Source organism: Emydura macquarii, unplaced genomic scaffold (assembly GCF_026122565.2).
Source record: "Emydura macquarii macquarii isolate MOO-44397 ecotype Brisbane River unplaced genomic scaffold, CSIRO-AGI_Emac_v2 contig_2184, whole genome shotgun sequence".
NCBI classification, from domain to species: Eukaryota; Metazoa; Chordata; order Testudines; family Chelidae; genus Emydura; species Emydura macquarii.
In genome coordinates this window covers 2,848,340-2,873,577 of record NW_027132321.1, presented here as the reverse complement: position 1 = coordinate 2,873,577, position 25,238 = coordinate 2,848,340, and the positions used below count along the sequence as shown (strand labels likewise).

General features: G+C 43.9%; 2 protein-coding genes across 2 annotated transcripts; both read left to right on the top strand.

Annotated features, from left to right (window-relative positions):
* The first annotated feature begins 6,723 nt into the window (after positions 1-6,723).
* On the top strand, positions 6,724-12,025 carry LOC137160252 (11-beta-hydroxysteroid dehydrogenase 1-like). The gene is made up of 6 exons (XM_067558717.1): positions 6,724-6,984; positions 7,630-7,760; positions 8,444-8,555; positions 9,524-9,709; positions 10,572-10,715; positions 11,805-12,025. The coding sequence occupies exons 1-6, from the start codon at positions 6,897-6,899 to the stop codon at positions 12,023-12,025; spliced, it is 882 nt and encodes a 293-aa protein (XP_067414818.1). The 5' UTR covers positions 6,724-6,896.
* A 3,458-nt stretch (positions 12,026-15,483) lies between these two features.
* Positions 15,484-23,805, top strand: LOC137160310 (11-beta-hydroxysteroid dehydrogenase 1-like). Its single transcript, XM_067558828.1, has 7 exons — positions 15,484-15,627; positions 17,061-17,149; positions 18,118-18,248; positions 19,388-19,499; positions 20,056-20,241; positions 21,294-21,437; positions 22,281-23,805. Exons 2-7 carry the CDS (start codon positions 17,065-17,067, stop codon positions 22,499-22,501), a joined length of 879 nt encoding a protein of 292 aa, XP_067414929.1. The 5' UTR covers positions 15,484-15,627; positions 17,061-17,064; the 3' UTR covers positions 22,502-23,805.
* The last annotated feature ends 1,433 nt before the right edge of the window (positions 23,806-25,238 follow it).

Here is a 25,238-nt window from a genome sequence, read left to right as displayed (position 1 = left end):
GAATTGCTCACATCCCTGTATTTATGATCATATCCAGACATGGGTGGGTTTGGGGGATTTTAAGGATGGAGGCAGGGGGATAGGTTTTTTGCCAGCCAGATGTTGATTTTTGGCTTAAGGGTGCAAATGGCAGAAACTGATCAGAATCTGGCCCGTTCTGTCTTATTTATTTCTAACCAGTTGCAAGACAAATGAAAAAGGGCCCAATCCTGCCTCCATTAATGCTTAGGGCAAAGCTCTGAAGGACAAAGAAGTCCCACCTCTTACGCAGCACTTTTGGGTACCATTATCCCCATTTTGCAGAGGGGGTAACTGAGACACAGCCGTGAAATGCTTTGCCCAAGGTCACTGCGCAGGCCCATGGCGGAGCGGGGAATAGAACGCAATTCTTGACCCCAGTCCCAGGCTCTGCACAGTCTGTTCGCTGCACATGCTTTAATTAACAAGCAACAGGCTGGGCTGTGTTACCACTGCCCTTTTTAAACAAGGATGGGTGCCCATTTGGTACACATCCCACCATGCTACCCAGCTCTCCCATCCAGAAGTCAATGGGACATCCATGTGGGGGAGGGGCCTGTAGTTGTTTTAAATGTTGGTATCTGCTTGCTAGAAGTTGGAAGCGGCGATGTTATCTCCAGTGCAAACATTTCTCACGCTAAGGACCTGTTGGCTACATGCTGTATGTAGCATCAGGTAAACATAAAAGCAATGTGCCTCTGTCTAGCCAAAAGGGGAGGAAAGATGCATTTTCTGATTGCTACAGCGGACGGGAGGGTGTGGAAATAAAAAAGATAAGAAAGCAGGAACAAACCTGCTGCTCTCACCAGAAAGATCCTGTGTGGATGTCTAGATCCGAGTCTTATTTTTAAAATAGAAACATCCATCAACTTCACCCTTTCATGTGCGTAACCAACACCTGTTGTCAAAAAGGGCACATCATATGGGGAGACTGTTCCTGAGCCTGTAAAAACTTCACATTCTGAATTAAACACAAGGTTGCACATACATTTTCCATCTGGGAAAAAAGCTGGGATAGAAGTCAACGTAAAATAGCACTTGAGAAATACTGTGTTTTATATGCCAGTCAAGCATTCCTCAGGGCTTTAGTTTCCCAGACAAGACAGACAGGGTCAATGCCTCATTCACTTCATTGGCAGTTCTGTGTGCAAAGGTGAAGGCGCAATTGAGCCTGAAGAAAACAGCTAGCTGAACCAAGTGCCTGGTAGTTTTGCAGCATGCACTGATCCTTACACTGTAGAAGGCTGGTTGCAGTGGAAAGAAAAACTTTGGGACCATACTCCAATTCCCTTAATCAGCTTGCTGCACAGTACTATACCTTACTTCAGAAATCATCTCATTGAAGTCAAGCTTTATTGTGTTTTAACAGCTCCTAGCACAATAGAGCCCTGACCTATGATTGCGGCTTCCTTGGTGCAACCACTGTACCAAAAAATCATCATCATCATCATCATCTTGGAAGTAGAACTAAGGGCATCAGAATCTGGTCCTTTTATTTTTAAATGAAAGCTTTCAATTTAGCAGAGTAGTGGCATAGATTAAAATCCCAGCTAACCTAGCCCTAAAACAGCAGGCTCCCTACCCCAGATTAAAAGAACACACTCAGCTGCACGTTAACAACCCTGCCTGTGTGCTTAATGAAATCATTGTGGGAAGCGATGCACTTCAGTTTCCAGCTTCTAACAAGCTGTCTCAAACAGGAGTGAGAACAAGGCCATTTTTAGACTAAGAGGATAGTACCTTGCTTTCTCCAAGTCGCTTTTGGACTGTGAGTGGTTTACTTTTGTTCCACTGCTTTGCAACATTTACTATCGCAAGATGAAAAAGTACCATCACACAAAGCACACTGATAGACTGCCAGTGTTGGTTCATATTTATAGCCACCAATAAATGAATGCAGTCTTCAGTTACAGACCGATTACTAAGAATGCATTGCTGGTATGCCCCAGTCAGTCAGGGAATTGCTTCATGTTAACATTAGATATGAATGCCTGTAACATAGAGGGACTTGGGGGTTAGGGAGTGGGAATGGGATCCAGCATCAATGGCAAGGGACAGTGATGGTGAGTGGTCATTAGTTAATATGTGCAGAACTATGAACATGTCAAGTGTTGTATTAGTGGACACTGTTGTTATTCTTAACAGAGAATAAGGAATAACATGTTTAAGTTTAAGAGTATGAACGTTTTGTCAAAATACCTACTACAACCAAGAGACCATGTGGGTGAGGTGAGATCTTTTACTAGACCAATGTCTGTTGGTGAGAGAGACACGCTTTCGAGTTCCAAAGACATGTTCTTCAGGTGTAGGGGTGGCTCTGTGTATCTCGAAAGCGGGTCTCTCTCACCAACAGACATTGGTCCAAGAAAAGATATCAACTCCCCCATCTTGTCTCACTATTTTTATTGATCATTTTGGTTTTAATTTGCAGAAAACTTCCTTAAAATCGTAGGCTGGGATTTCCGAAGGAGCGCAGAAGAGTTTTGCACTTCAGTAACAGTCTCAAAAGAACCAAGCGATTTTGGAGCCTAAATTAGATTGACTTTCAACTGACCCACTTAATTGGCTTTTGAAAATGTTACCTACCGTTACCAGCCCCTCTCTACTTTCATTGGGATTTGGGCATTTAATTCCTTTAGGCATTTTTGATAAGCCCAGCCATGATAATCTAAAAAATAAAGGGAAAATGAAGCCAAGAGAGTTCTAACCACCTAGACCAAGTCTGAATTTGGCTCAACCCTCTGCTGCTGTATAGAGAAAGCAAGGATTTGTGGTTTGTACATGAATGTTTAATTTGAGGCAGATGAGGGTGTGACTTTACTCCACACTCACACCAACTGTCTTGATGGACTCTGCTGACGCGCACTAACAGTTGGGTAGTGTACTTTAACTGACTCCTGTTTCAAAGCAAGATGAATCCAAGAGCACTAAGGAACCACTAGCGGGTGTCAGTAGGGTCCACAGGGACAGTTAGTGTCTGGCAACCTGGAAGCGACATGCCTGGCTTGCCACAAATACGTTCTAGTGTAGACGAGCCCTTAGATGTACATAGCTGTCAATGACTCTTTTATACCAAGGTTCTTAAGGGCACAACAAAATAGCTATCGGAGTTTGAACCTCTCATTTATGTAAATCAAGAGTAACTCCACTGTGGTAAGTAGAGCTAATAGGCGTGAATTTGGTTTAAGACAACTGGGTCTTCACTTTATTCAGGCCTTTTGGCTTCAAACTCTTTCAACATCTTATTAATTCACAGGACTAGACCTACTTCACAGGTTATATGTGATGCAGGATAATGAGGAAACCTACAAAATGAAGAGAAACATTTCTTCTCTGCTGTGACAACAGGAAACTCCTGTGATGCAGAGTTCAGAGGCTTTCGATAAAGCCTCTCCATTGAGTGACCTGAACCTAATATGAGCCGGTGACTATTTTTATCCTCCGACTCTCTGAAAAGGGCCATTTCATTTTGTCTGTGATGATTGGGAGAGGGCAATCCTGTCCTTCCGCCCACTGCCCCTTTGAATAGAAACAAAGTTCTCTAATTTCAGGGTTTATGAGCTTAAAGCAGAGAGATTTGTGCAACTGTCAAAATAGCTGCCCTTTAGGCGGCTAACTGGATTAAACTGCTAGAATAGCCGCGACTATGCCAGTATGTCTAGAATCTTCTGAGCAAGTCCTTCTTCCTTCCAGGATATAGCCTTCCAAGCTACTGTGATCCTGGAGGTCATCACCTTGCAAATATCTTCCCCAAAGGTCAGTCTGAAAGATCAGCTCTGTATCTCATCAATTCTGCAGCGAGTTTGCACTGAGTGCCCAGAAATCTGTGGCATTCTACAGCAGTGCAAATTGGGCAAGTGTCAGGGGCTAAACTGCCAGGCAATGAGAGTGCAAAGTTTTACATCAAGCCACGTGTAGTAATTTCACTGTTTGTGAGTTCGAAATAATGTCATGGCAACAGTGGTTGCGGAATCACCCACTACAGAAGATAGGTTTCAGCAAAACCCTCTTTTGACATTAGGGCTGGAATTTTCAAAGTGGCCAGTCATTTTGGTGCAAAATGAGAAACAGCAGTACTTGTTTGCCTAGTTAATCCTCCCAATGCACTTGGGAGGCAGGCGATGTCTGTACTACAGAAGTGCCTACTCTGTTTACTTTAAGGGAGGTATTCGATTTCATGCAGCATCCAGTCTCCTCCCCCTGTGAGCTCCTCCAGTTATTATGGGCTTAGGGGACTGATGTGTAGGTGCCCACCAACCCCATGACAGACTCCCCACTGAGCCACGCTGTACCCTCTGGCCACATTCCACGTCCGTCTGGGCATTTGTGGGGAGGAAGGTTGGATCCCTGTCAACTCAGCACAAGGGCCTGGGGACACAGTTGGGCATCACACAAGCCATGCAGGGCTGTCAATCCAGCGCGTTTCACCAGCACTGCATTTTACATCATCTTCACTGCTCAAAACAGCTGTTGGCTCACAGCTTGGAATCTGTAGCCCACCCCCTCCTGCAGGCATCAGAGCCTGAGCCCTAGGCCAAGCTGCAATTTCAGAGCACGGCCTGCACAGATCAATTCAGAGCACTAGCAGGAGACCCAAGGGCCCACATCTCTTCACCTGGGCTGGGAAGCTTGCTGCCGAAGGCTATATAGACATACCCACAGAGCACTGGACTGAGAATCAGGAGACGGGTTCTATTCCTGGCTCTGACAGGGCCTTGTTGTGTGACCCACAGTGACAAATTTCCATTTTCTATGCCTCTGTTTCCACTCCCACCTTTTGTCTGTCCTGTGTATTTAGACTGCAAGGTCTTTGGGGCAGAGGCAGCCTCGCACTGAGCATTTGTACAACAGTTTGCATAGGGGGGATCTGAGCTCAACGGAGGCCTCTAGGTGCTACAAACCCAAACAACAATAGTCCTTTAAGACAGTGACCCGCCCATCCTGCACAACATACTAAAACTTATCTGGCCCCTATCACCGTCATGTCTGCTGGGCTCTCCATCGTTAGCGTTTTTATCCTCAGAACACCCCAAAGAGGTAAGGAAGTGCTATAATCCCCACTGTACCGCTGGGGAACTGAGGCAGGGAGAGCCTCGGGACCTGATTTGCATAGGTATTTCGGTGCCTACCTCCCATTGAAATCAGTGGAAGTTAGGCACCTGAAAACCTTTGCAAAACTGTCCCTGGCTGACTTTTCCCAAGTCAGACTGGGACATTTTAGCAGAGCAGGGAATTGAACTCACGTCTTCCAAACCCTAGGGGAGTGCCCTAACTGCCGGGCCATCCTTCCTCTCCACAAGTGCAAGGTGTACAGGTACTGAATTCAACAAAGAGATCCTTCTTTCATTCTGTGAAATGGCCGATTCCATGAACTCAGGGCTCCATGAACAAGAGAGGAAGGAGACACTTGGGAAGTGACAGCATTTCCACAAGCCAATGACACCAGCCTGACCAAAACACACGCAAAGTACTTCTTATCAAAAGAGCGTAAGTTAAGAGTGAAGTGAAATCTACACTTTAAGATCAGTGCCCCACTGGTAATCAGACAGGGCTATTAACCCAAATCACCTTTTCCTTCAAAGCGATCACAAAACATGGTCTCTGGCTCATCACTGTAGGGCTGCTTGTTTGTGCTGGGCTGATTTGTTATTGTAGGGTTACTCCTGAGTGCTGAATTGCATCCATTGATTTGTTACAGAATTAGGGAGGGCGGGATATTTCAGGTTAACTCTTTGGCTATGTGGAAAAGGATACGCGCACTGAGGTGTCTCTAAGTAGATGCAGGCGGGTGTATAATTTCAGGTCCAGCTGGAGGGTCCACAGTCATCCATTGCATTGTGCATCTGTAAATCAAACCATATTGCCTTGCAGATGAAGCTTTTATCCTTGTGAACTGAACTTTCCCCACAATGTGAATGGGCAGGGTCCAGAGAGGTAATCTCATCAGCAAACTAAGACCACTCAGAGTGATGCCCCAATCTATCTGAACCATGACACTGAGCCCAGAACCACACGTAACAAGATGTATTGTACCGTCCTGTGCTATCTACAAAGATCCCAGAGCTAGAGCGATGCTGACAGTAGCTTAAGGCAACACCTATAATAAGACCTCTATAATTGACTTTACTGCAGCTAACACACTGAGCCTTCAGATGTTGCTCTGGAGTTTTCTTTGATTTTTCCTCTTTAATCTGAAAATGAATTTAGTGCTAGTGAAAGATACTTGACAGGCAGATACCCCTAGGGAGCAAAGACCTGCATTTCCCCACAGAACAGGGTACAGCATCCACAGCATGAGGACAAGCGTCCCAACACTACCCCCTGCCAACCCCGAACCAGTACCCCCAACTGGTGGGTTTCATGGGCCTGAATTGCTTTCCCTGTGCCTGAACTGCAATAAAATTGGAAGCTCCTTGGGGCAGGGCCTATGTCCTCTTACACGTCTGCAATAGTGCCTGAAGTGCAACGTCAGCGCTTAACAGACAAATAATAATACAATCCAACATGATTTCACCTTCAGGAGGCAGCCTCCAATGCTCCCAAAAGTGAAATTTGATGCTTTCCAGCAAAGACACACCTCTTCCTGCAAAATCCTGTATTTTAACATAGGGACAGGAAATATTCAATAAGCTGGCCAGAACCCAAAGTGACTCTGTCACTTAGGCCAAGATTTATTTTATTAAAGGTTTTGATGGACCCATCAATCCAACCATTGTGATTTTCCAAAGGTTGAACCTTTGCAGAGTTGTAGTTGCTTCACTAACAGGTTTTTAAAGGGTGGGCACTGCTGCTTCTGTCTGGAGCAGCTCTGCGGAGGAGTAGTTGTTGTTTTTTCCCTTCTTCTTTCATGCTTTATTATTTCCTGATTCTGCAGTGGGATGGGTCTGCTGAGAAAGATTTCCATTCCCTTGGTAGGACTGGTCTTGGCCTTCTGTTTTTATTCAGCAAGGGAGGATTTTAAACCGGGTAAGTTATTAAAAGCGAATGTATTTTAAAATTAAACAGAAAAAGCCACATTTGAATGTTTTGCACGGGATGTGTACACAGCCTGAAATGGAACATGCCTGGGCATTTGTAACACTGCAGATAATAGAACACTCTGCTTAGCAGAGCTTTCAAATTACATCAAGCAAGTAACACACGGAAATATTTTCTTAGGAAACAGGGGAAGTGGGAGTTCTATGATTCAGATTTTAACACTCAATTTCACACCGTTTAAGTTCATTAAAAAAAAAAAACCTAGAAAAAGGCTATTTGAAAAAAAAAATTTAAAAATCTTTATTTCAAAACTTTGAAAGTATATTTTTTTTGTAAAATGGCTGGAAATTTTAAATCATTATAAAAAAAAATCTCATGGCCTGATTTGCAATGAGATAATTTTTAAAAAAATCTGGCAGTGTCCCTGTTAATATTGCTGTATTCACATTGGGAATTGTAACCATTCTTTTTACTGCTGTTTTCTTGGGACAAGGCAGAGAGTTTGCCTGGTGCGGGGGAGGGGGGGCATGCCACCTAGGGCAGGTTGGACTAGCTTGTTGTCTACTTTGGTCTCTACTAGGGATCTTTCTCTAGTGTCCTGATAAATTAACATCCCTGTGCCTTGCTTGCCAGAGATGCTGAAAGGGAAGCGAGTGATCGTCACTGGAGCAAGCACTGGAATTGGAGAGCAGATGGCTTATCACCTGGCGCGGATGGGAGCCCACGTTCTGGTCACAGCGCGGACGGAAGCCAAACTTCAGAAAGTAAGTACCGAGCACGCGCATATGCATGCTGGTGGCAGTGCACACGAAGGCCAGTCTTGTGTCATACGTATGGACATGCATGCACACTCCCCACTGCAATTACATAATATGCACGTTCAGACACTTGCACGCTGATGCTCTCACACACTCAAACATACATGCAGACTCGTGAGCGCGCACGCATGCGCACTTCTTCTTATACACGGGCTGGTATGCCTGCTTACACTCACTCATGTACACACGAGCTCATATGCACAGTCACACGCGCACTGACACACAAGCGTGCCCTCTCACTGCATTGCACTAATACACCCTACTCACACCCACTCCTGCAACCACAGAATTCCATGGCAGAGCAGACTATACTGGTAAATAGCCCCCGGCGGCTTTGGGTAACACGTTTGTCTGCCATCGTTTATCCCTGCCAGCCAAGTGACTTTTCAGGTTTCCATGGTACACAGACTTTGAAATCCCAGGAGGCTCCAAACCCCATTCTCAGATCCTTTAATGCCCACTGTTTAAAGACAGAGCTAGTGTGTTCAACCGAGTAATACTTGGTAGGCAGAATGCTCTCATTCTGTACACAGACCCATGTCTATCCCCCCATGGATGTCACACAATGAGCTCTCAGAGGCTCATCAATGGGAAACGTGTTTCTGAAACATTCCGTTCATGCCTTCCAGGTCGTCAGACGGTGTCTGGAGCTGGGTGCAGCCTCCGCGCAGTATGTGAGCGGCAGCATGGAGGATGAGGCCTTTGCTGAGCGGGTGGTGAAGGAGGCTGAAGTAGTACTGGGTACGTTGGCAGCTCACTGTCTGGAAATCACCACCAGACTTTTAACGAGTGAAAAAAATGCGGAGGGATGTGGCATCCCTCCCTAGTCACATTACTGTCTGCCATTCAAAACAAAACAAAGGCAGGAAAAATAGGAGGGGAGGGGAAATGTTGTCTGAAATGGCTATTTGTGAATGTGAGATACGAATAAAACTGAAAAGAGCAAACCATAGAATTGGACAGGCACTGTGCATGCGCCCACCACAGCTCCGCCAATGCAGTCTTTGTCCTGCTAATGGACTGCAATCCTGCCCTGCTGTCCTCCACTCTGTTCAAAACCTGCACCCACACACAGCTCTAACACTCGCTTGATCTCTAGTGCACTCTTGATTGCAGTCGTACACCCCTGTAAAACTCTGCGCTCCTGGATTTCAGTCCTGGCCTGCAGAGCCCTGGGTGTTGCATTTCTCTGTCCTCTCTGAGCTGCAGCAACTTTGCTATGCCAGTCACGAGTCACTGCACCAAGCTGTGCAAAGGCATACCTGTCCGCTCTCCGCAGCACCCCTGATGCTGTGGGCCCACATGCACACCCTGCCCCACCCCTCCATCCCACCCCCGTGCTATTCCAGCCCTGAATGAGCAGAAAGTACAAATCACAACAGCGTGTTTTTGTAATATAGTCTGAAGACTGGGACGTGATGAGTGAATGCCAATCCCATTTGGACTAGCAAGCAGAATGTGGATTTTGAGCCAGTTTTCCAGAGACAAAAGGCCTGTGCGGTGACCCAAAAGCCTACCTTATTAGTATTAATTTATAATAAAATAAAATAAAATAAAATACTTATTTCATTCCAAGGAATAGATTCCCACAGAAATTCATGGTGACGATAGGAAACGATACGTAGCGTACGCAAGTGGGGTGGATTGCAGATCCTTCATTCTCTTCCACCCTCAATTAAAATATCCCCGGCTCTCCCCTTTGCTTTCAGGAGGCTTGGACATGCTGATCCTCAATCACATTGGCAACTCGTATTTTAACTATTTTGATGGAGACGTGGGCCACGTGCAGAAGCTTCTGAAGATTAACTTTCTCAGCTACGTGGCCATGACTGTCTCAGCGCTGCCCAGGCTGAAAGACAGCAGGGGCAGCATCGTTGTGGTCTCATCCATGGCAGGTGGGCTGTGAACTGGGGCAGAGACCTTGGGGCTGGTTTTCAGAAGTGCTGAGCACCCAAAAAGGAAGGGCGGTGAATGGGAGGTGCAAGTACTCAGCACCTTCCAAAAACAAAAACAAAAATCACTCTTTGCTTGGTTTGGATCCCCTAGGGGTTTGTAAATAGAAGCCGATCACCTTGGCATGCTCCTTCATTACGAGCAAAGGGGTTTATTGGAGGAGCACAGCTAAAGCTCTTCTAATATTGGCATTACAGTCCGAACAGAACAGACTGGGAACATGTGGCTCTCTCTTTGTATTGGCTGTTTGACCCACTATACAGCGTCGCCTTGTTTTTGTCAATCAAATTCAATAGCCAGGTGTTGAAATCCACACCCAGCTGACCCTTTGGCTGATGGGGAAGTGAAGTATCTTAGTGCCCGGTGTCCCTATCGTGAATCTGCTCTCTTAGTTAGACCCTGGCTGAGGATCCAAGGACCCAGAGGGCCACTGAGAATGAATTCAACACTGTAGCGTAGGCGCTCTCTCTAGGCCAGATCTGAGCAGATCAGCAGAAGGCACTGAAGGTGGGACGCTTATGTTGCTGCTGCCCCCTATGATGTGGTCTGGTCTGTGCATGGGCTGGGCTATTCCAAGGACCTTCAAAGAGTTAAGGGGATTTAGGTGCCTAGCTCTCTTAGGGAAGATCCTAAGGTACCAATGGGATTTAGGTGCCTGCGTCTCTGGGGCTGTCAGCGTGACACTTCACCAATGCACTTCCAATGCATTTGGAAAGGATGTTGCATCTGGTGCAGAATCACACAAAGCTTCGTGCAGCACTGTAACAGAACTTAACCGTGTCAACATTGCTGCTCTGTATTTAGGTAAAGCTGGGTTTCCATTTACCGCTCCCTACTCTGCAACTAAGTTTGCGCTGGATGGGTTTTTCAGCTCCTTGCGGCAGGAATTAATCATTCAGAATGTTGATGTTTCCATCACGCTCTGTATACTCGGCTTCATTGACACAGGTAAGATCAGTGCCATGTGGACCTTGCTGTTTAGGAACTAGCCCCCCTCCAAGTTCAGGCATTTTATCCTAACCCTCAACTTGCTTCACAACTCTTCCCTCTATTCCTTCTCCTCTCTCGCCTCTCTGCTCCACCAGTGCTGCTTGTCATCTCCCCTCAAATGTTCTGGTCTTCTTTCATGGTGCCCCCAATACATGGAATGTCCTCTCTGGGCTACCTAAAAGGAAACTACCCTCTCCTTCAAATCTCAGTCTCAGGTTGGTCTACGCTGCCATTTCATACCAGCATGGCGATGTCAGATTGTGAAAAAACCACACCCGGACCGACATAATTATGCTGATAAAACCCAGGTGAATACAGCTATGGCATCCAAAGAGTGCTTTTGTAGACGTAGCTAATGTTGTACAGGGAGGCAGCGCTCCTATGCTGATGCAAAAACTCATTCTGTTGCTGTAAGCTACATCTGCACAACGGGGCTTTGCTGGCATAGCTAGGGTGACATAACTGCGATGGTACGGTCTCCATAGTGTAGACATACCCTCAGACCCCTTTCTGACTCAACACCTCAAAGAAATCAGCCAATGAATAATGGCTAAGCTAGCCTGAAGTGCAGTGAAGGTAAGTCTGTGGGCCAGACACTCAGCTGGTATAAATTGGCATAGGTCCATTGAAGTTAATGGAACTACATCAATTTACATCAGCTGAAAATGTTGCTGTATATTTATGTACGAATGTAATTACAACGGGAATACATAAAAAGTGAAAGTGTGCGCACAGGAGCTGCTTGGAAAACAGGGGTGGGGGAATTTACAATGTTGTGCAAAATGGGGGCTCTTGCCCAGTCTTGACTGTGGCCTCCAGTGCTACCATGATACACAGCACAGATAACAACAACAGCAAGAGACGGGTCATGCTGGTTTTCTCCCAAGCTCACTAAACCTCGGAAGGCTCAACTGCTGTTAAATGGCTTAAAAACAACAATTAAAATAAGCAAATCCAAGCCGGGTTCAGCTGGCCCTGGCAGTGCTGGGCACCCTGGTGGAGAGCACTGCAAATCTAACCCACGTTCCTTTTCTTCTGCTGTGCTAGAAAGCGCCATGAAAGCAGCTTCTGACGTGGTGCAGGTGTCCCCTGCGCCGAAGGAGGAGTGTGCGCTGGAAATCATCAAGGGGGGAGCCCTCCGCCAACGGGAAGTTTACTACAAATACACAGTTACCAAAATCCCCCTCTTGATCCGGGACTGGGCTCCAGAACTCCTGGATTATCTCATCAGAAGAAGCTACAATGTGGAGAACCTAAAGAAAAATTAATCCATCTCAATTCTCCAGGGCCATTCTGTTCCTGCATGTCTCTAGGGATATCTTAGTCAAGACCTGGGGTGCTGTGGCGCTCCAGGTTTCTTTTCACTTAGGGAATGCAATGCTGGGATCCCTCATGTTTCACCCTGGGATCCTGTGGCATTTTACAGTCCTGAAAACCAATGCATCATGCCACTCCTGTCATTACAGGATGCAAAAGCATGCACCGCAATTCCCTGAGCTGGGAGCACAGTGAAGGCATGCTGGAGAAGATTTTTTAATTTGGTGTTCTGGGGTTGCATTCCCTAATTCTAACTCCTCCTTAGCTCACACTCCTGCCTGTGCATTTGAACAGACTTAAGGACTAACGACCCCTCCAGCAAAATGCAATGGTCACTGCTTTTACATAACATCACCCACCTGGTCTCATTATTGTCTTTATGAGACATTTTTATTTAAAGGAACTAGGCTCTTGATTGTTAGACTATGTATATGTCAGCTGCGCATGAAGAGACCTTTGCAGAGGTGAAAGGATTGTACTCTGTCCCATACCTCCCTCTCCTGGTGGACAAAATCCTTGCAGGAGGCAGATTTGAAATTCACAGAAGAAATGCAATGCCTTAGCGATGTTGGAACGGCTCTTGTGATTAAGTAGACCATGGCAAGGTCATTTCCACAGCAGAAAGCTGGCTGGTTTTTGGGTTGTTTTTAAATCTTGGTTTTGATTTTTTAAGCTAATAGACAGCACTCTGTATTTTCAATTAAGACTGCAATTCCTTCAAATTGCTTCAAATCACAGAGTCCTGGTTGTAAACATGGAAAACAATAGCATGCTATGCCAGGGAAAGTCAGACAAGTTCTACTCCAGACACGTATCTGTGTTTACTCAAGAGAGAAAGTTGCCCACCCAAAGCCAAGTGACCTGATTTTCAGAGGGGCTGAGCGCCCGCAGCTCCGTGGGAGCTTGGCACACCTAGAAATAACAGACCAAGTCCTAACAAAAACTAGCCAGCATTCCAGCCCATTGCTTTAGCCACAGTATCCAGAATAATTTAACTACATAATGCAGAATATATAGCAAAATAAGTATCCAGAATTTCTCTGATCTCAGTTCTGACTTCTTACAAACTGGATTATGGCCACATAACAGCTGGTGTTTGTGGTAAGTGGGGGAAACAACCTATCTCCATCAAAGGTGATTGCTAGCAGACACCACTCCTGGCTTTCTGTTTTCCTTTCTGGGGCAAATAATTAGTGCTGATGGAAATTTTCCAAATTTAAATTAATTTTTTTCCACATGTATAAAAGAAACTGAAAAATGTTCATGAAATTGTTCCTCTTTTCCCAACCAACTCTAATAAATATATTATTGTGAAACGCTCTCTTGTACCCAGATCTGAGCTGAAATTTAAGGAGGGATTGCTAGACTCTGCACTATGGGATATTTCATAATACATGCCAAAGACTGAATAAAGCAGGAAAGACAGGAATTTCCTACAACTCCAAGAACACCCTTCCAGCCAGTCCTGGCCCCCCGCAGGGAGAATGTATCAGGGGAAATGCAGCAACGTGAATTCGTGACTAAAATAAATTTCACTAACTTTAGAGTTGTATGTATTCCCCCCACACTTCCTTTCTCTGTTGCATCTTTCTGGCTCACACTACAGTGCCACTGACTTCAGTTGTGGCCTTATCTACATAGACAAGCTGCACCAGGCATGTCTACACTACAAACACTACAAGGGCACAGCTGTAGCTGCGCCTCTGTGGCACAGACATTTCTACCTTGACAGAAGTGGCTTTCCCGTGCTTCTCTGAGAGCCAGTAGCTAGGTTGACAAAAGAATTCTTGACCTAGTGGGGTCTACACCAGGTTTAGGCCAGCATAACTACGTTGCACAGGTGTGAAATTTTTCCACAGTGCAGCTAGGTTGACCTAAGTTTTACGTACAGACCAGGCCCAAGGTGTGAATTTAAGCAGACGTAGTTGAACTGGTGTGAGCCCCTGTGTGGACTAGGCTGACCAGATGTCCTGATTTTGTAGGGACAGACCCAATATTTGGGGCTTTATCTGGTCACCCTTGGACGAACTTATTTTGGTTTAGGAGTGGCCGTTGTTTATTTAGATCAAGGCCTGGTCCAAACACAGTTTTGTACCAGTGTAATTGTACATATTGTGATTATACATATTACAGAAATAGTTACAATGGCACAAAGTTATTCTGCTATAGTTTATTCCCCACCCCCCTTCCCATATAGGAATAGCTATACCAGTAAGAAGCATCTTTGTACAGTGTAACCGTGTTCACACTGGGGATTGTACCACTTCAATGAGGCCTGATCTACACTTAAAACTTACACTGGCCTAGCTATGCTAATGAGGGGCGTGACTTTTTTTTCCCCCCTGACATTGCCATGCCCATAGAAGCCCTAGTGCAGATGCATTCATACCAACATAAAAGTGCCTTTCTTAGTACATGTTATGTCTTTTGGGGAACTGGTATCAACTCTGCTGGTATAAGATGCAGGTACTCTAGAGAGGTTTTCTGCTGTAGCTATGCCAACAAAACTTTTCTAGTGTAGATAAGGCCACAGTTGAAGCAATATAATTTTTATGTGTAGACGATTGTGGATTGGGAAAAAGTTTAAACCACTCTTAAGCCTGGTCTGCACTAGAAAAGTTATACAATTTTAACTGATGGCTAGAATTGTGTTGTGTGTGTGTGTGGTTTTGTGGGTTGTTTTTTTTTTTTTTTTATTGATATAGCTATACTGGTATAAACCCCAATGTGGGTGCAGTTTTAAACCATGAGGTGTCTTATAACTGCATAGCTGATTTTGTTTCCCAAACTGGAATAAAACTATACCACAATAAGCACTACCACAATACCAGCATAACTGCATCCCCACTAGATTTTTTCTTTGCAATATAAATATAATGGTATGGTTGAAGCAGTAAATCTTTTTAGTGTTGATAAAATCCTTAAACTGAAATAAGAGCATCCATACAAGGGTTTGAACCACTGTGACTATAACAGCTTAAAAAACAGATTTTAGTTAAGTAAGTGCAATCTTTCCAATGTAGATAAGGCCTGAGTTTTCTTTATTTACACCAGGACAGGATTTGCCCATTTCTTCTCATTCACCTCTTCCCCGTCCATCCTCCATCCATTTACTTTTTCGTTTTCTCCCTCTATCTACCACATTTCCATTTTCTAGCTCCCTTTTTAATTATTATTCTCCTTGTCGCTGGGTCCCTTCCTTTTTCTTTCTTTAAAAATCTCCATCACTTTGTATGTTTTTACTTTCTTGACTCTTATCCAATCAACCAGCCAGTCTCCCAGCTGATCTTCACTTTCACAGGACAAATAAAAAAGCCCCACAAAACACGTGGTTTGCTACACCAATGTTGTTCTTCCAAGGGAAACTCATTCTTTTCCGGTAAAAATCCCTCCTCTTTTCAGTGTGTTGTGTAAACACACTAATGTCTTCCAAAGCAGGAACAGGGTAAATACAGCAAGAGGCAATCCACCCCAACCATTGTCATTTTCACTGACGGAGAGCAAATCTGATACAGCAGATTAAAGACTTGATGGACAGACACTGATTTCCAAGGTGAGAATATTTTCCATCATGCAGGCACTCACAATCAAGGTTCAAAGTTTGTACATGGCTGCTTTTCTCCGAGGCAGATTTGCGAGGTTTCCCTGCACTCTTTTCTGCACTGACTTGTCTGACTCTGGAATTCCCTGTTTTAGGATGTGGACTGTTTTTTTATTTCAGTTTGGAAAAGAAAGGATTTTAAGCAGAATGAGATTTTAAAGGGATTGTGTTTAGAAAACAATAGAGAAAAACCCCATGTTTGAGTTTCACACCGAATCTGAGCAGAGCCAAGACCTTGCAATAAAACAAGTCTGGTCAGCTCCTCAGATAGCAGAGTTCTGAAATGACGCTGTTTGCAGACAACACTTGTATGCTTGGAAATGCACTGAAAACATTGCACTTTGCCTCCCTGAAATGCAAATTTCTCCTAAAAACAAATTAGTAGCAACAACTTTCCATTAGTTTGCTATAGAAATATAGGAGGTGATCCTGCAGTCCTGATGCACGTATTTCTTTTCCCTAGCTTTAGAACTCCTGCCCTAATCTAGACCCCCAGAACTCACTCCTCTCCAACTCCTCTCCTCAAAAGAGCCTTCTTCAGAGAAGCCTGCAATCCCTATTTCCCCAGGGAAGTGTTTACACACGCACCCTTTTTAGCAATGATAAGATCCAATAAAGGGGAAAAAATATACTGGAACTACAAGACACGTCTCACTCAACTGCTGATTTACTCTGGCTTTTACTGCCTTCTTCCCTGCATGTGTGTACTGTCTGTCTACATACGCTCCTTAATGCATAGACCTTGTGCTTTTATAAGTATAAAGCATTGCGCGTATGGTCGGTGTTATACAAATAATAAATTGCAGAATCCTGCTGAGTTTGTGCTGCAAACACTAAAAAGTTCTGTCTAGATTCTTATATGGCCTCATTCCTGTAGTATTTGAGCACTTCACAATCCTTAATGAATCCTCACAACACCCCTAGAAGGTAGGGAAGCATCTTGTCTATTGTATAGGCACGAGAAAACAGAGGCACAGGACGGTTAAGTGACCTACTCAAGAAAGCATGTTAGAGCCGGTAAATTGAACCCATGTCTCTTAAACCCAAGTTCCACAAACCCACCCTTCCTTTCTCAGAGGTTGGCTCTTTCTAGCCGAAGGACACCTTCCTTCGATGTGCTCAGAACACACAACAGCAATCAATAGCAGAACAGCGGGCAATAGGCAGGAGGAATTCCAAGTGACGTTCACGTTTTAGGTTAATAATTGTTAACCTGGGCAAAAAGCAACCAAAGGCTGTGACGGATTCATCTGCAACTTGTTTTCAAGGTACAGTTTTCAAAGCTGCTGTCACTTGCTGCCAGAGTTTCAGAATATTTATACATCTCTGCTTTCGTGGGGCTCAGACCTGCAGGGTTTGACTCTTTTGTGCTTGTTTTTCTACAGTGGGATGGGGCTGTTGATAAAGATTCTGGTTCCATTTGCGGGATTGATCTTGGCCTTCTGGTTTTATTCAAAGGAAGATTTTAAACCAGGTAAGTGATTAAAGCGAACATACTATAAAACCATGAGAGAAAGAGGCACATTTGAGACTTATGATAACAGATCCATCCAGAGATAATGCTGCAGTTTCACGAGTCTCTCAAATTCCAGACCGTAACCCTTTGAAATGAAGTATGTCCAGGAATGTCACCTGATCTGAAATCAACCAAATTATTTTAGCAAAACAGCGAGAGTCCTGCGGCACCTTAAAGACTAACACATTTTTTTGGGCATAAGCTTTCTTGGGCAGAAACCTACTTCGTCGGAAGTTATTTTAATTTTTTTTCATTTTAAACTTTTAAGTCCTGTGGTTGATACTACTGCTAATAAAAATAACTGGACACAATATTTAGTGCCATGAAATCTAAAATGTCTTATTTTCATATTAGAGAGGGAGCTCAGCCACAAAATTCAGCTCTGGATAAAAACATCTTCACAGGGAGAAGGCTTTCCTCTCTATCTCGGTAGAAAAATCAGGGCCAGATTCTTAACTGATGTAAAACACCATAACTCCACTGTGGTCCATGGAGTGATGCTGATTTACACTAGCTGAAGAAATGAGTGCTAGGGGTTGGGCTTGCCCCATTAGAGAAACAAAGGTCAGTTGTGAATTTTGGATCCACATTTTTAAAGCCGTGGGCTCTTGGATGTTAGTTTGTTAGAGTTGTTAGTTTGTTTAGTTGTTTGAGTTTAGTTTGAGTTTGCTCTAGATGTAGATACTCAGATTTAGTAGGTTTCAAATGGAAGTGATTGTGCATTAAACCTGTATTTTTGTATGAGTTTTCACTGCTCCCTTGATCTTTTTTTCTCTTGGGAATAAGAGCAATAGGATGGGTTGATCTGAGATTGCACTTGTATCGTTTGGCACAGGAATGGTTGGTTTCACTAGTCTTTCAGGCCCAAGTGTTTTTGTGGACCATGATAGTGGAACATGTAACATTCTCCATGCACTACTCTGCAGAGATGCTGAAAGGGAAGCGAGTGATCGTCACTGGAGCAAGCACTGGAATTGGAGAGCAGATGGCTTATCACCTGGCGCGGATGGGAGCCCACGTTCTGGTCACAGCGCGGACAGAAGCCAAACTTCAGAAAGTAAATGGCTAGCCAAACACTCCTGTGGTGCCTAGATACTGTGGTGATGAGTATATTACATATATGTGGACACTTGATTATAGAGATATGCACGCTCAAACTCATACGTAGTTTATGGAAATGCAATAATGTCTCATAATGAAGGTTATAGGATATTTTCAAGCAAAAGCCTCTTTTCAACTCCCATCCACTGCCATTTTAAAGCCTATTTTTCACTGCCCACTGGCACTGCAGGGTTTCTTGGACTTTCATCTGATGTGCCTGGTGCTGGCCAATGTAAGACACAGATCACTGGATAAGATGGATTCCTGGTCTGACCCAGCCTGGGAATTCTTATGTCCCTACACCCTTCACTTGCTAATTTTTATGCACACCATTCACGGGCCATTTTTGAGCTATGAGCTTTTGAGAAAGTGGTGATTTCTCACTTCTCGCTACTTGTTCTTATTGTTTAGCCCGGTCAAACTCAGCTGAATCTAAAAGCTCCACGCTTTTTTAGTCCCTGATTCTGCAAAATGACTCATTTGCTCTGCTCCTGGCTCCTGCACGGAAAGGAATTAAATTTCAGTACTGAGAAAGACACTAGAAAGACCGGTGGATTGCACGGCAAGGTCACTGCATTATACATACCTCCTCGACAAAAACTTGTGCACAGGGCTGCTTTCACCCATGCAAAAACCTGGCCGTTAAGATCAGAGTTTGAATTTTTAGTTACTAATATTTTTAAAAGATAAACAGAACTGAAGAGAGTAGACGTTATTTTCTGACAGATGCAATTACTAACACCTGAGTGCTATGCCAGGGTCTCCAGTATGTTATTACAAGGGCTGTAACAGCAATAATCATTCACAAAATGCCATGAAAAACATGACAATTTACTGCCAAGTAAGTGTTTGCAGAACCAGATGTTTCACCTGTGGTTTTTACAGGCAGAGCCACGGGATCAAATGCCCGCATGGTGAAATTCCTTTGCTGTCAATGTATTTACACCAGCTATGAATCTGACTCTGTGAACACAAACTGGATGCACCAAGTAGGAGAATGTAATCCTCTGCCCACTGAGCCACCCACATGTCCCTTTGAGACCTTAAGAGGACTAACAGGGGGGAATCCCTCTCTCAATGTTGCATTTGTCTCAGGTTGTCGCACAGTGTCTAGAGCTGGGTGCAGCATCTGCTCACTATGTGAGCGGCAGCATGGAGGACATGGTGCTTGCAGAAGACGTGGTGAAGAAGGCCACACAATTATGGGGTACGTTAGCAGCTTGCTGCTTGAAAATCACCACCTGCCCCTTTCACAAAGCACTGGAGACAAATAACCCCCATCTCATTTTTACTTCTCACTAAAGCCCAGGCTATAAGCGTATGTCTCCAGAGATGAAGGAGCAGTGAACTGACTCAGAATATTGCTGACACCTCCTATGGTCACTTCAAAGTATATACTTATTATAAGTATTATTAATATTGCTGGCAGTATACACTGGATAATGTGGTTATAGTGTTTGCTTTTCGTTTTTCTCAACATTTTATAGACACTGGAAAAAACGGTTTTGGTTTTTGAGATACATCGGTGGTTTGGGAATGCAAGTGTAACACAATGCAAGATGTATTTAGGCTTTCCCTTTTGTCACTGGAGGGTAACAACCTACTATAGCTATTAGTTAAGGAAGTATTCTCCTTTAGTGTAAATGATAAAAGGTCTATGCTATGGTCAGAGAGTCCTGTGTTCAAATCCTGTTGGCATAGGTTCATTAAAAAGTTTCTTCATTTTATTCCAGCTGAAGCTAAAACACCCACTTTGCTTTCAGGAGGCCTAGACATGCTGATCCTCAATCACATTGGTTACACCTACTTTAACTACTTTGACGGAGACGTCGCGCATATACGAAAACTCCTGGAGGTTAACTTTCTCAGCTATGTGACTATGACAGTCTCTGCACTGCCGATGCTGAAGGAGAGTGGGGGTAGCATCGTTGTGGTTACATCCACAGCAGGTGAGTGAACCAGGCTACAGACCCTTATGGTTATTGATGCTCGATTCTTTCTTTTGGTTTAGTTCCTTCTAGGATTCAAAGGAGGCTGCTTCTGAAATTGCTTTTCAGAAGAGAGGAGGAGGACCACCTGAGAAACTAAAATAATTGACTGGGACTGTGGGTTCAATGGGATAAAGTCTGTTAACCAGTCTATATGATTCACATACTGCCTTTCTTCTGGTACCATTCTGCTGAGCGGCAGCACATGTCCAGAATCTTGTGGGTCAGCTTCCCAGCAGAGGAGAAATCTGTGATGCACAGTTTGGGTGTAACTCCACATGCAGCTTGTTTTACCTACACACATACACCTGTCCTAAAATGAGATCATCAAACAGCACAAGGGGCAATCTCTGCTTCCAGAAGTCTCAGCCTAGCACCAACACCTGGTTCCCAGAGAACAGCTCTGCCTCAAGAATGGACCCTCATGTGAGTCCAAGGCAGAGATCAAACTCCCCCTTTTCTGAAGCTGCCTCTCCACACAACCTGGCATAATCAAAAATGAACACCACCCCTGCATATCTCCCCAAAAGTCAACACTCATTTGCACACTAAGCAGAAGATCTGGTAAGACTACGTAATGGCGCCACATGGTAATATCTGCCATAACAATACATATTATTTGTTTGCTAGGTTGTGCGTCATATACACATTCACAGATATATATGTGGATGTGTGTTCTATGCAAGGCTCACGTTTCTCATGAGTAAGTCCTGCAGGTCTTTCAGAACTCATGCTGATAACAACTTTATATCACCCCATGCCATCTTCTATTTTGCACACGCCATGTATTACCAGAAAACTATGTTAGGAATGTTTTAGAGAAGAGTTCCCCTCACTCCAACCCCTCTGATAGTGGAATTACTTATATCCTTCAGCCCTTTGAGGTAGTTAGTTACTGTGAGTCAAAATAGTACATCTGCTGAAGGATAACACAAAGTCAGAATGACATGGTTTTGCTTCTGTGGACGTAAAGTACTTAGCCATGTAAACATTGCTGTTGTGTGTCTCTCTAGGTAAAATTGGAGTTCCATTTGTCGCTCCTTACTCTGCAACTAAGTTTGCCCTGGATGGATTTTTCAGCTCCTTGCGACAGGAATTGATAGTTGAGAACATCAATGTTTCCATCACGCTCTGCGTCCTGGGCCATATTGCTACTGGTATGATCAGCATTGTCATTTGGCCTTGCTAATTAGGAGCTCTGCACAAACACTACTCTGGCATAAAAATATTACTTACATCCAGAGAGTGGAGTATAGTGTGCACGTGTCAGCTTTTTTGTTAGTATGAACATTTTTAATGAAACTCCGTACTTTTAAAAAATAGTTTCATTATTCTCCTTAGGTGTTTTTACCATACTGCACCCAAATCTCCTAAAAGTTCATTGCTTCAGATACAAAATGAAGGAACTGTTTCTACTTAATTCAGTTTATCACCTTAACTTCCATGCAAACCTCTTTAGGACATCTAAAAATTGCATCAATGATGATTTTATAGTCACAAGCCCAAATAGGACTGTCTCAGACTTGCCATGATAATGATTACTTTATTTCTATGGCACCCAATAAGTCCTAAACACAAGTAAAAGCCAAGATATAAAATTTTCAAAAACATCTAAGGCACTTTCTCAAAAGGGATTTAGACACTTAGGCTCCTAAGTCACTTTTGAAAATGGCACTTGAGTACTTCTGAAAATTTTATCCAGGCTTTTTGACCCAAATAACTTAGTAATATAATTAGCAACAAAAACAAAAGTTTCCAGTTCTATATTTACTCCAAAAGCAGAGAAAAAGTAATACATCTCACCAACTTTCCTTCTTAAAAAAAAAAAATTGAAGTTTGGCTGAAATATCAAAATTAGATTTTTTTTTTAAATCCACTTTACTTCGGAATTAGTTTCCAGAATGCCAAATACCTCCATAATGTTGATCTTTAGAGTTCCATTGCTATGCACATGTTTGTGAGGACACAATTCTCTTTCTTTTATTTCCCTTTCCCCCCAGAAACGGCTAAGCAAACAGTTTCCCATGTGATGCAGAAGCCAGGTGCACCGAAGGAGGAGTGTGCTCTGGAGATTATCAAGGGTGGAGCACTGCGGAAACGGGAACTATACTATCCATACACCACTGTGAGAATTGCTCTCTTAATAAGAGATTGGGCTCCAGAATTTCTGGACTCACTCACGAGAAATAGTTTAAATGTGGAAAACGTCAAAAGAAGTTAGCTTGCAACATGCACCAGGGCCTAGCTAGAAAACAAACCCAATAGCATGAAGGTAAATGGGCATACTTCTTGGTCAGCAAAAAGGACATTTTGTTTTCTATCTAGATATTTTGGGTGGTATTTTCAAAAGCATCTAAGTGACGTAGTAGCAACAGATCTGATTGACTTTCAATGAGATTAGTACATCTAAGTCATTCTGGCACTTTGGAAAATCCTGTCCTCTCTTTTGTATTTTCTCTCTGGAGATGAGAACAGCGGGCAATCTGAGGCCTCGGCAAAGCAGCGAATTCTCCACTGACTGTAGAACAGCATTAGCAATGGGTAGGTTCATGTTTGCTGGGACGGGAGTGGGCGTCACCCACTCTGAACCATGGCAGCCACTCTCAGACCTCCCAGTGCTGCAGGCAGCCCACACTGATTCGAATCATATACCTCTCCTGTTCTCTACTGCACCAAGTCCTGAGAAACTCTGCTTAGCAAAAAATCTGCTTTTTAAATGCTTTTGCGAAACCGAAGATGAATTGCCTTTCGTGAAGGACCTCATTCTTCTCTGGCTCTGTTCTAACTGAGTCAGCATCCGGTCCCACAGCGCCCTTTCATGCTTAACATTAATGATCATCGTTAGCAGCATTCATCATGCCTAGAAGCCCGAGCAGGGATCAGGGCCCTATTTTGCTGCGCATTGGACATACACCTAATAAAAAGACTTCCTGTCCCAAAGACCTTACCACCTTGCTGATGTGAATTACAGAAGGTATATGTAGAGAGGCCAGTTCTGCATTCCACAAACACCCAAAACTCCCATCAAGTCTGACTTCAAGTTCCCACCAACTTCAGGACTATTTGGGGCAAAAGCTTTAAAGATTTGGGGTCACACCATGCAGCTGTCAAGTGCAGGCGCCTCTGTGGTTGAAACCAGTTACATGTCAGGAGCAGGTGAAGTGCCCTAAAACGTTGGAATACGCATAGCAGCACCAGGACTGAATAGCCTCAAGAGACTGCAGCCTCATTTTGAAGTTCTGATTGACATATACATCAAGAAAGTGTAAAAACAAAAGCTATGAAAACTCTTCTGCTCACTGACGGCTGGGCATGCAATGCACAGTGAATTTATGCTCGCTGAAAACGAAGTGTAGTAGGATAGAAACTCATCAGGAGTCCCATAAATCACCAAAATTAATCATGTATAAAGCATAACGGAGTAACAGAGGATGTCAATAAATGAGATTTTGTGAAACGGGTATTTTACAAACTTTTTCTCTGTTTGTTTAGTCTATTACTTTGGTGGTTGGCAATTTTATACAATCTGACAAAAGTTTTGATCTAAATAAAAAAATAAAATAATAAAGCTGTGTGAGACAGTCAAGCAGGTTCCAAGGAGGCATGAGGAAATCAGGGAAGCTTGAAGGAAATACACACATTTGAAATGGATTTGGGTTTATTCTTTGGGGGCTGAAACTAAAGCCTGCTGAAGTCAATAGGAGCCTTTCCATTGATTGCAGTGAACTTTGGATCAGGTCCTTGCTGAAGGCATTCTGCTTTGGTTAGCAATGCAAAGGGCTAATCACAAAACCAGACGACGAATGGGCTGAGATTTTACCATGCTCTAGCACGGAGCGCACACACACTGGTTTACTGTTCAAAGGCATCCCTGTTCCTGAGGTCGTTCTTTTATTGGCTGTGCAAATGGCAGCAACACTAAAGCTGAGCCTCAACTTTCTGACCCAAGCTAAGCTATTCCTAGGGTTTTCCTCCAGGACCTCTCTGTCCCAGCTCCTACTTCCCCTTCTGCCCACATTCATCCCTCTCCTATTCTGGGTGGGATTATCCTCACCCAGCATCAGCACCCATCACTCAGCATTGCCAACAGCAGAGCCTGATTCAGGGATCCTCTCAAATCCTAGTACTGAAACAAAACAGGGAGTGTAGGCTCCTTATTTCCCTCCGGTGACTTCAGCTGGAAAAATATTCCATGGGATGGATGATGGAGGTGCCTCAAAGTAATAATGGCTGAAAGATGTTGGGATACTATTGGATAGCAAATTCCATGTGGCCCTGTATTGCAGTGTGACATGGCAGAAAGGGGCCAGGATGACTTTGGGCTACATACTCAGCGAACCAGGTGAGCAGGAAGGCCATAGCTGCTGAGAACACACCTGGAATAGTGTATTGAAATTCCAGGCTAATAGCACTACTGTAAGGATGGGTGGCAGAACATATCCCCCTCTGACAATAATAATTGGAGCCCTCCAGGCCAAATAATCCCACAGGAATTTCAGAAACTTAAAAATAAGTAACTTAAAAAGAATGGGTTAAGTAGGGGGGCAAATACCGAGACAGCAGGGATTTATGGATGAAAGGAAATACAGTCTGCAGTTCAGTCCAAATAAGGATTTCTTCTGGGATGTGTAAACCCCAGAAGCAATGCGACGGGAGGGTTTCACTTTTTATTCTAGCACTGTTTAGCCATAAACTAAGGTCAAGCATCACTTCTGGGTGAGTCCTTAGAAAATCAGGGTGGAGAGGCTGTAAAGAAGATGGCTGCACTAAAGTTTCATTTTCCTCCATTTTTTCCTGGACACAGGTGGGGAGCATTAACACTTGCGTCACTATGACCTTTGTGAATTCTGCTGTCGGCCTAACCTCAGATGCCTGAAATATGAATTTTGCACTACACAAGCCTGTTTAAAAGTAACACGACTTTCCATCCCACACCAGAATTCTTCACGCCAAAGGCA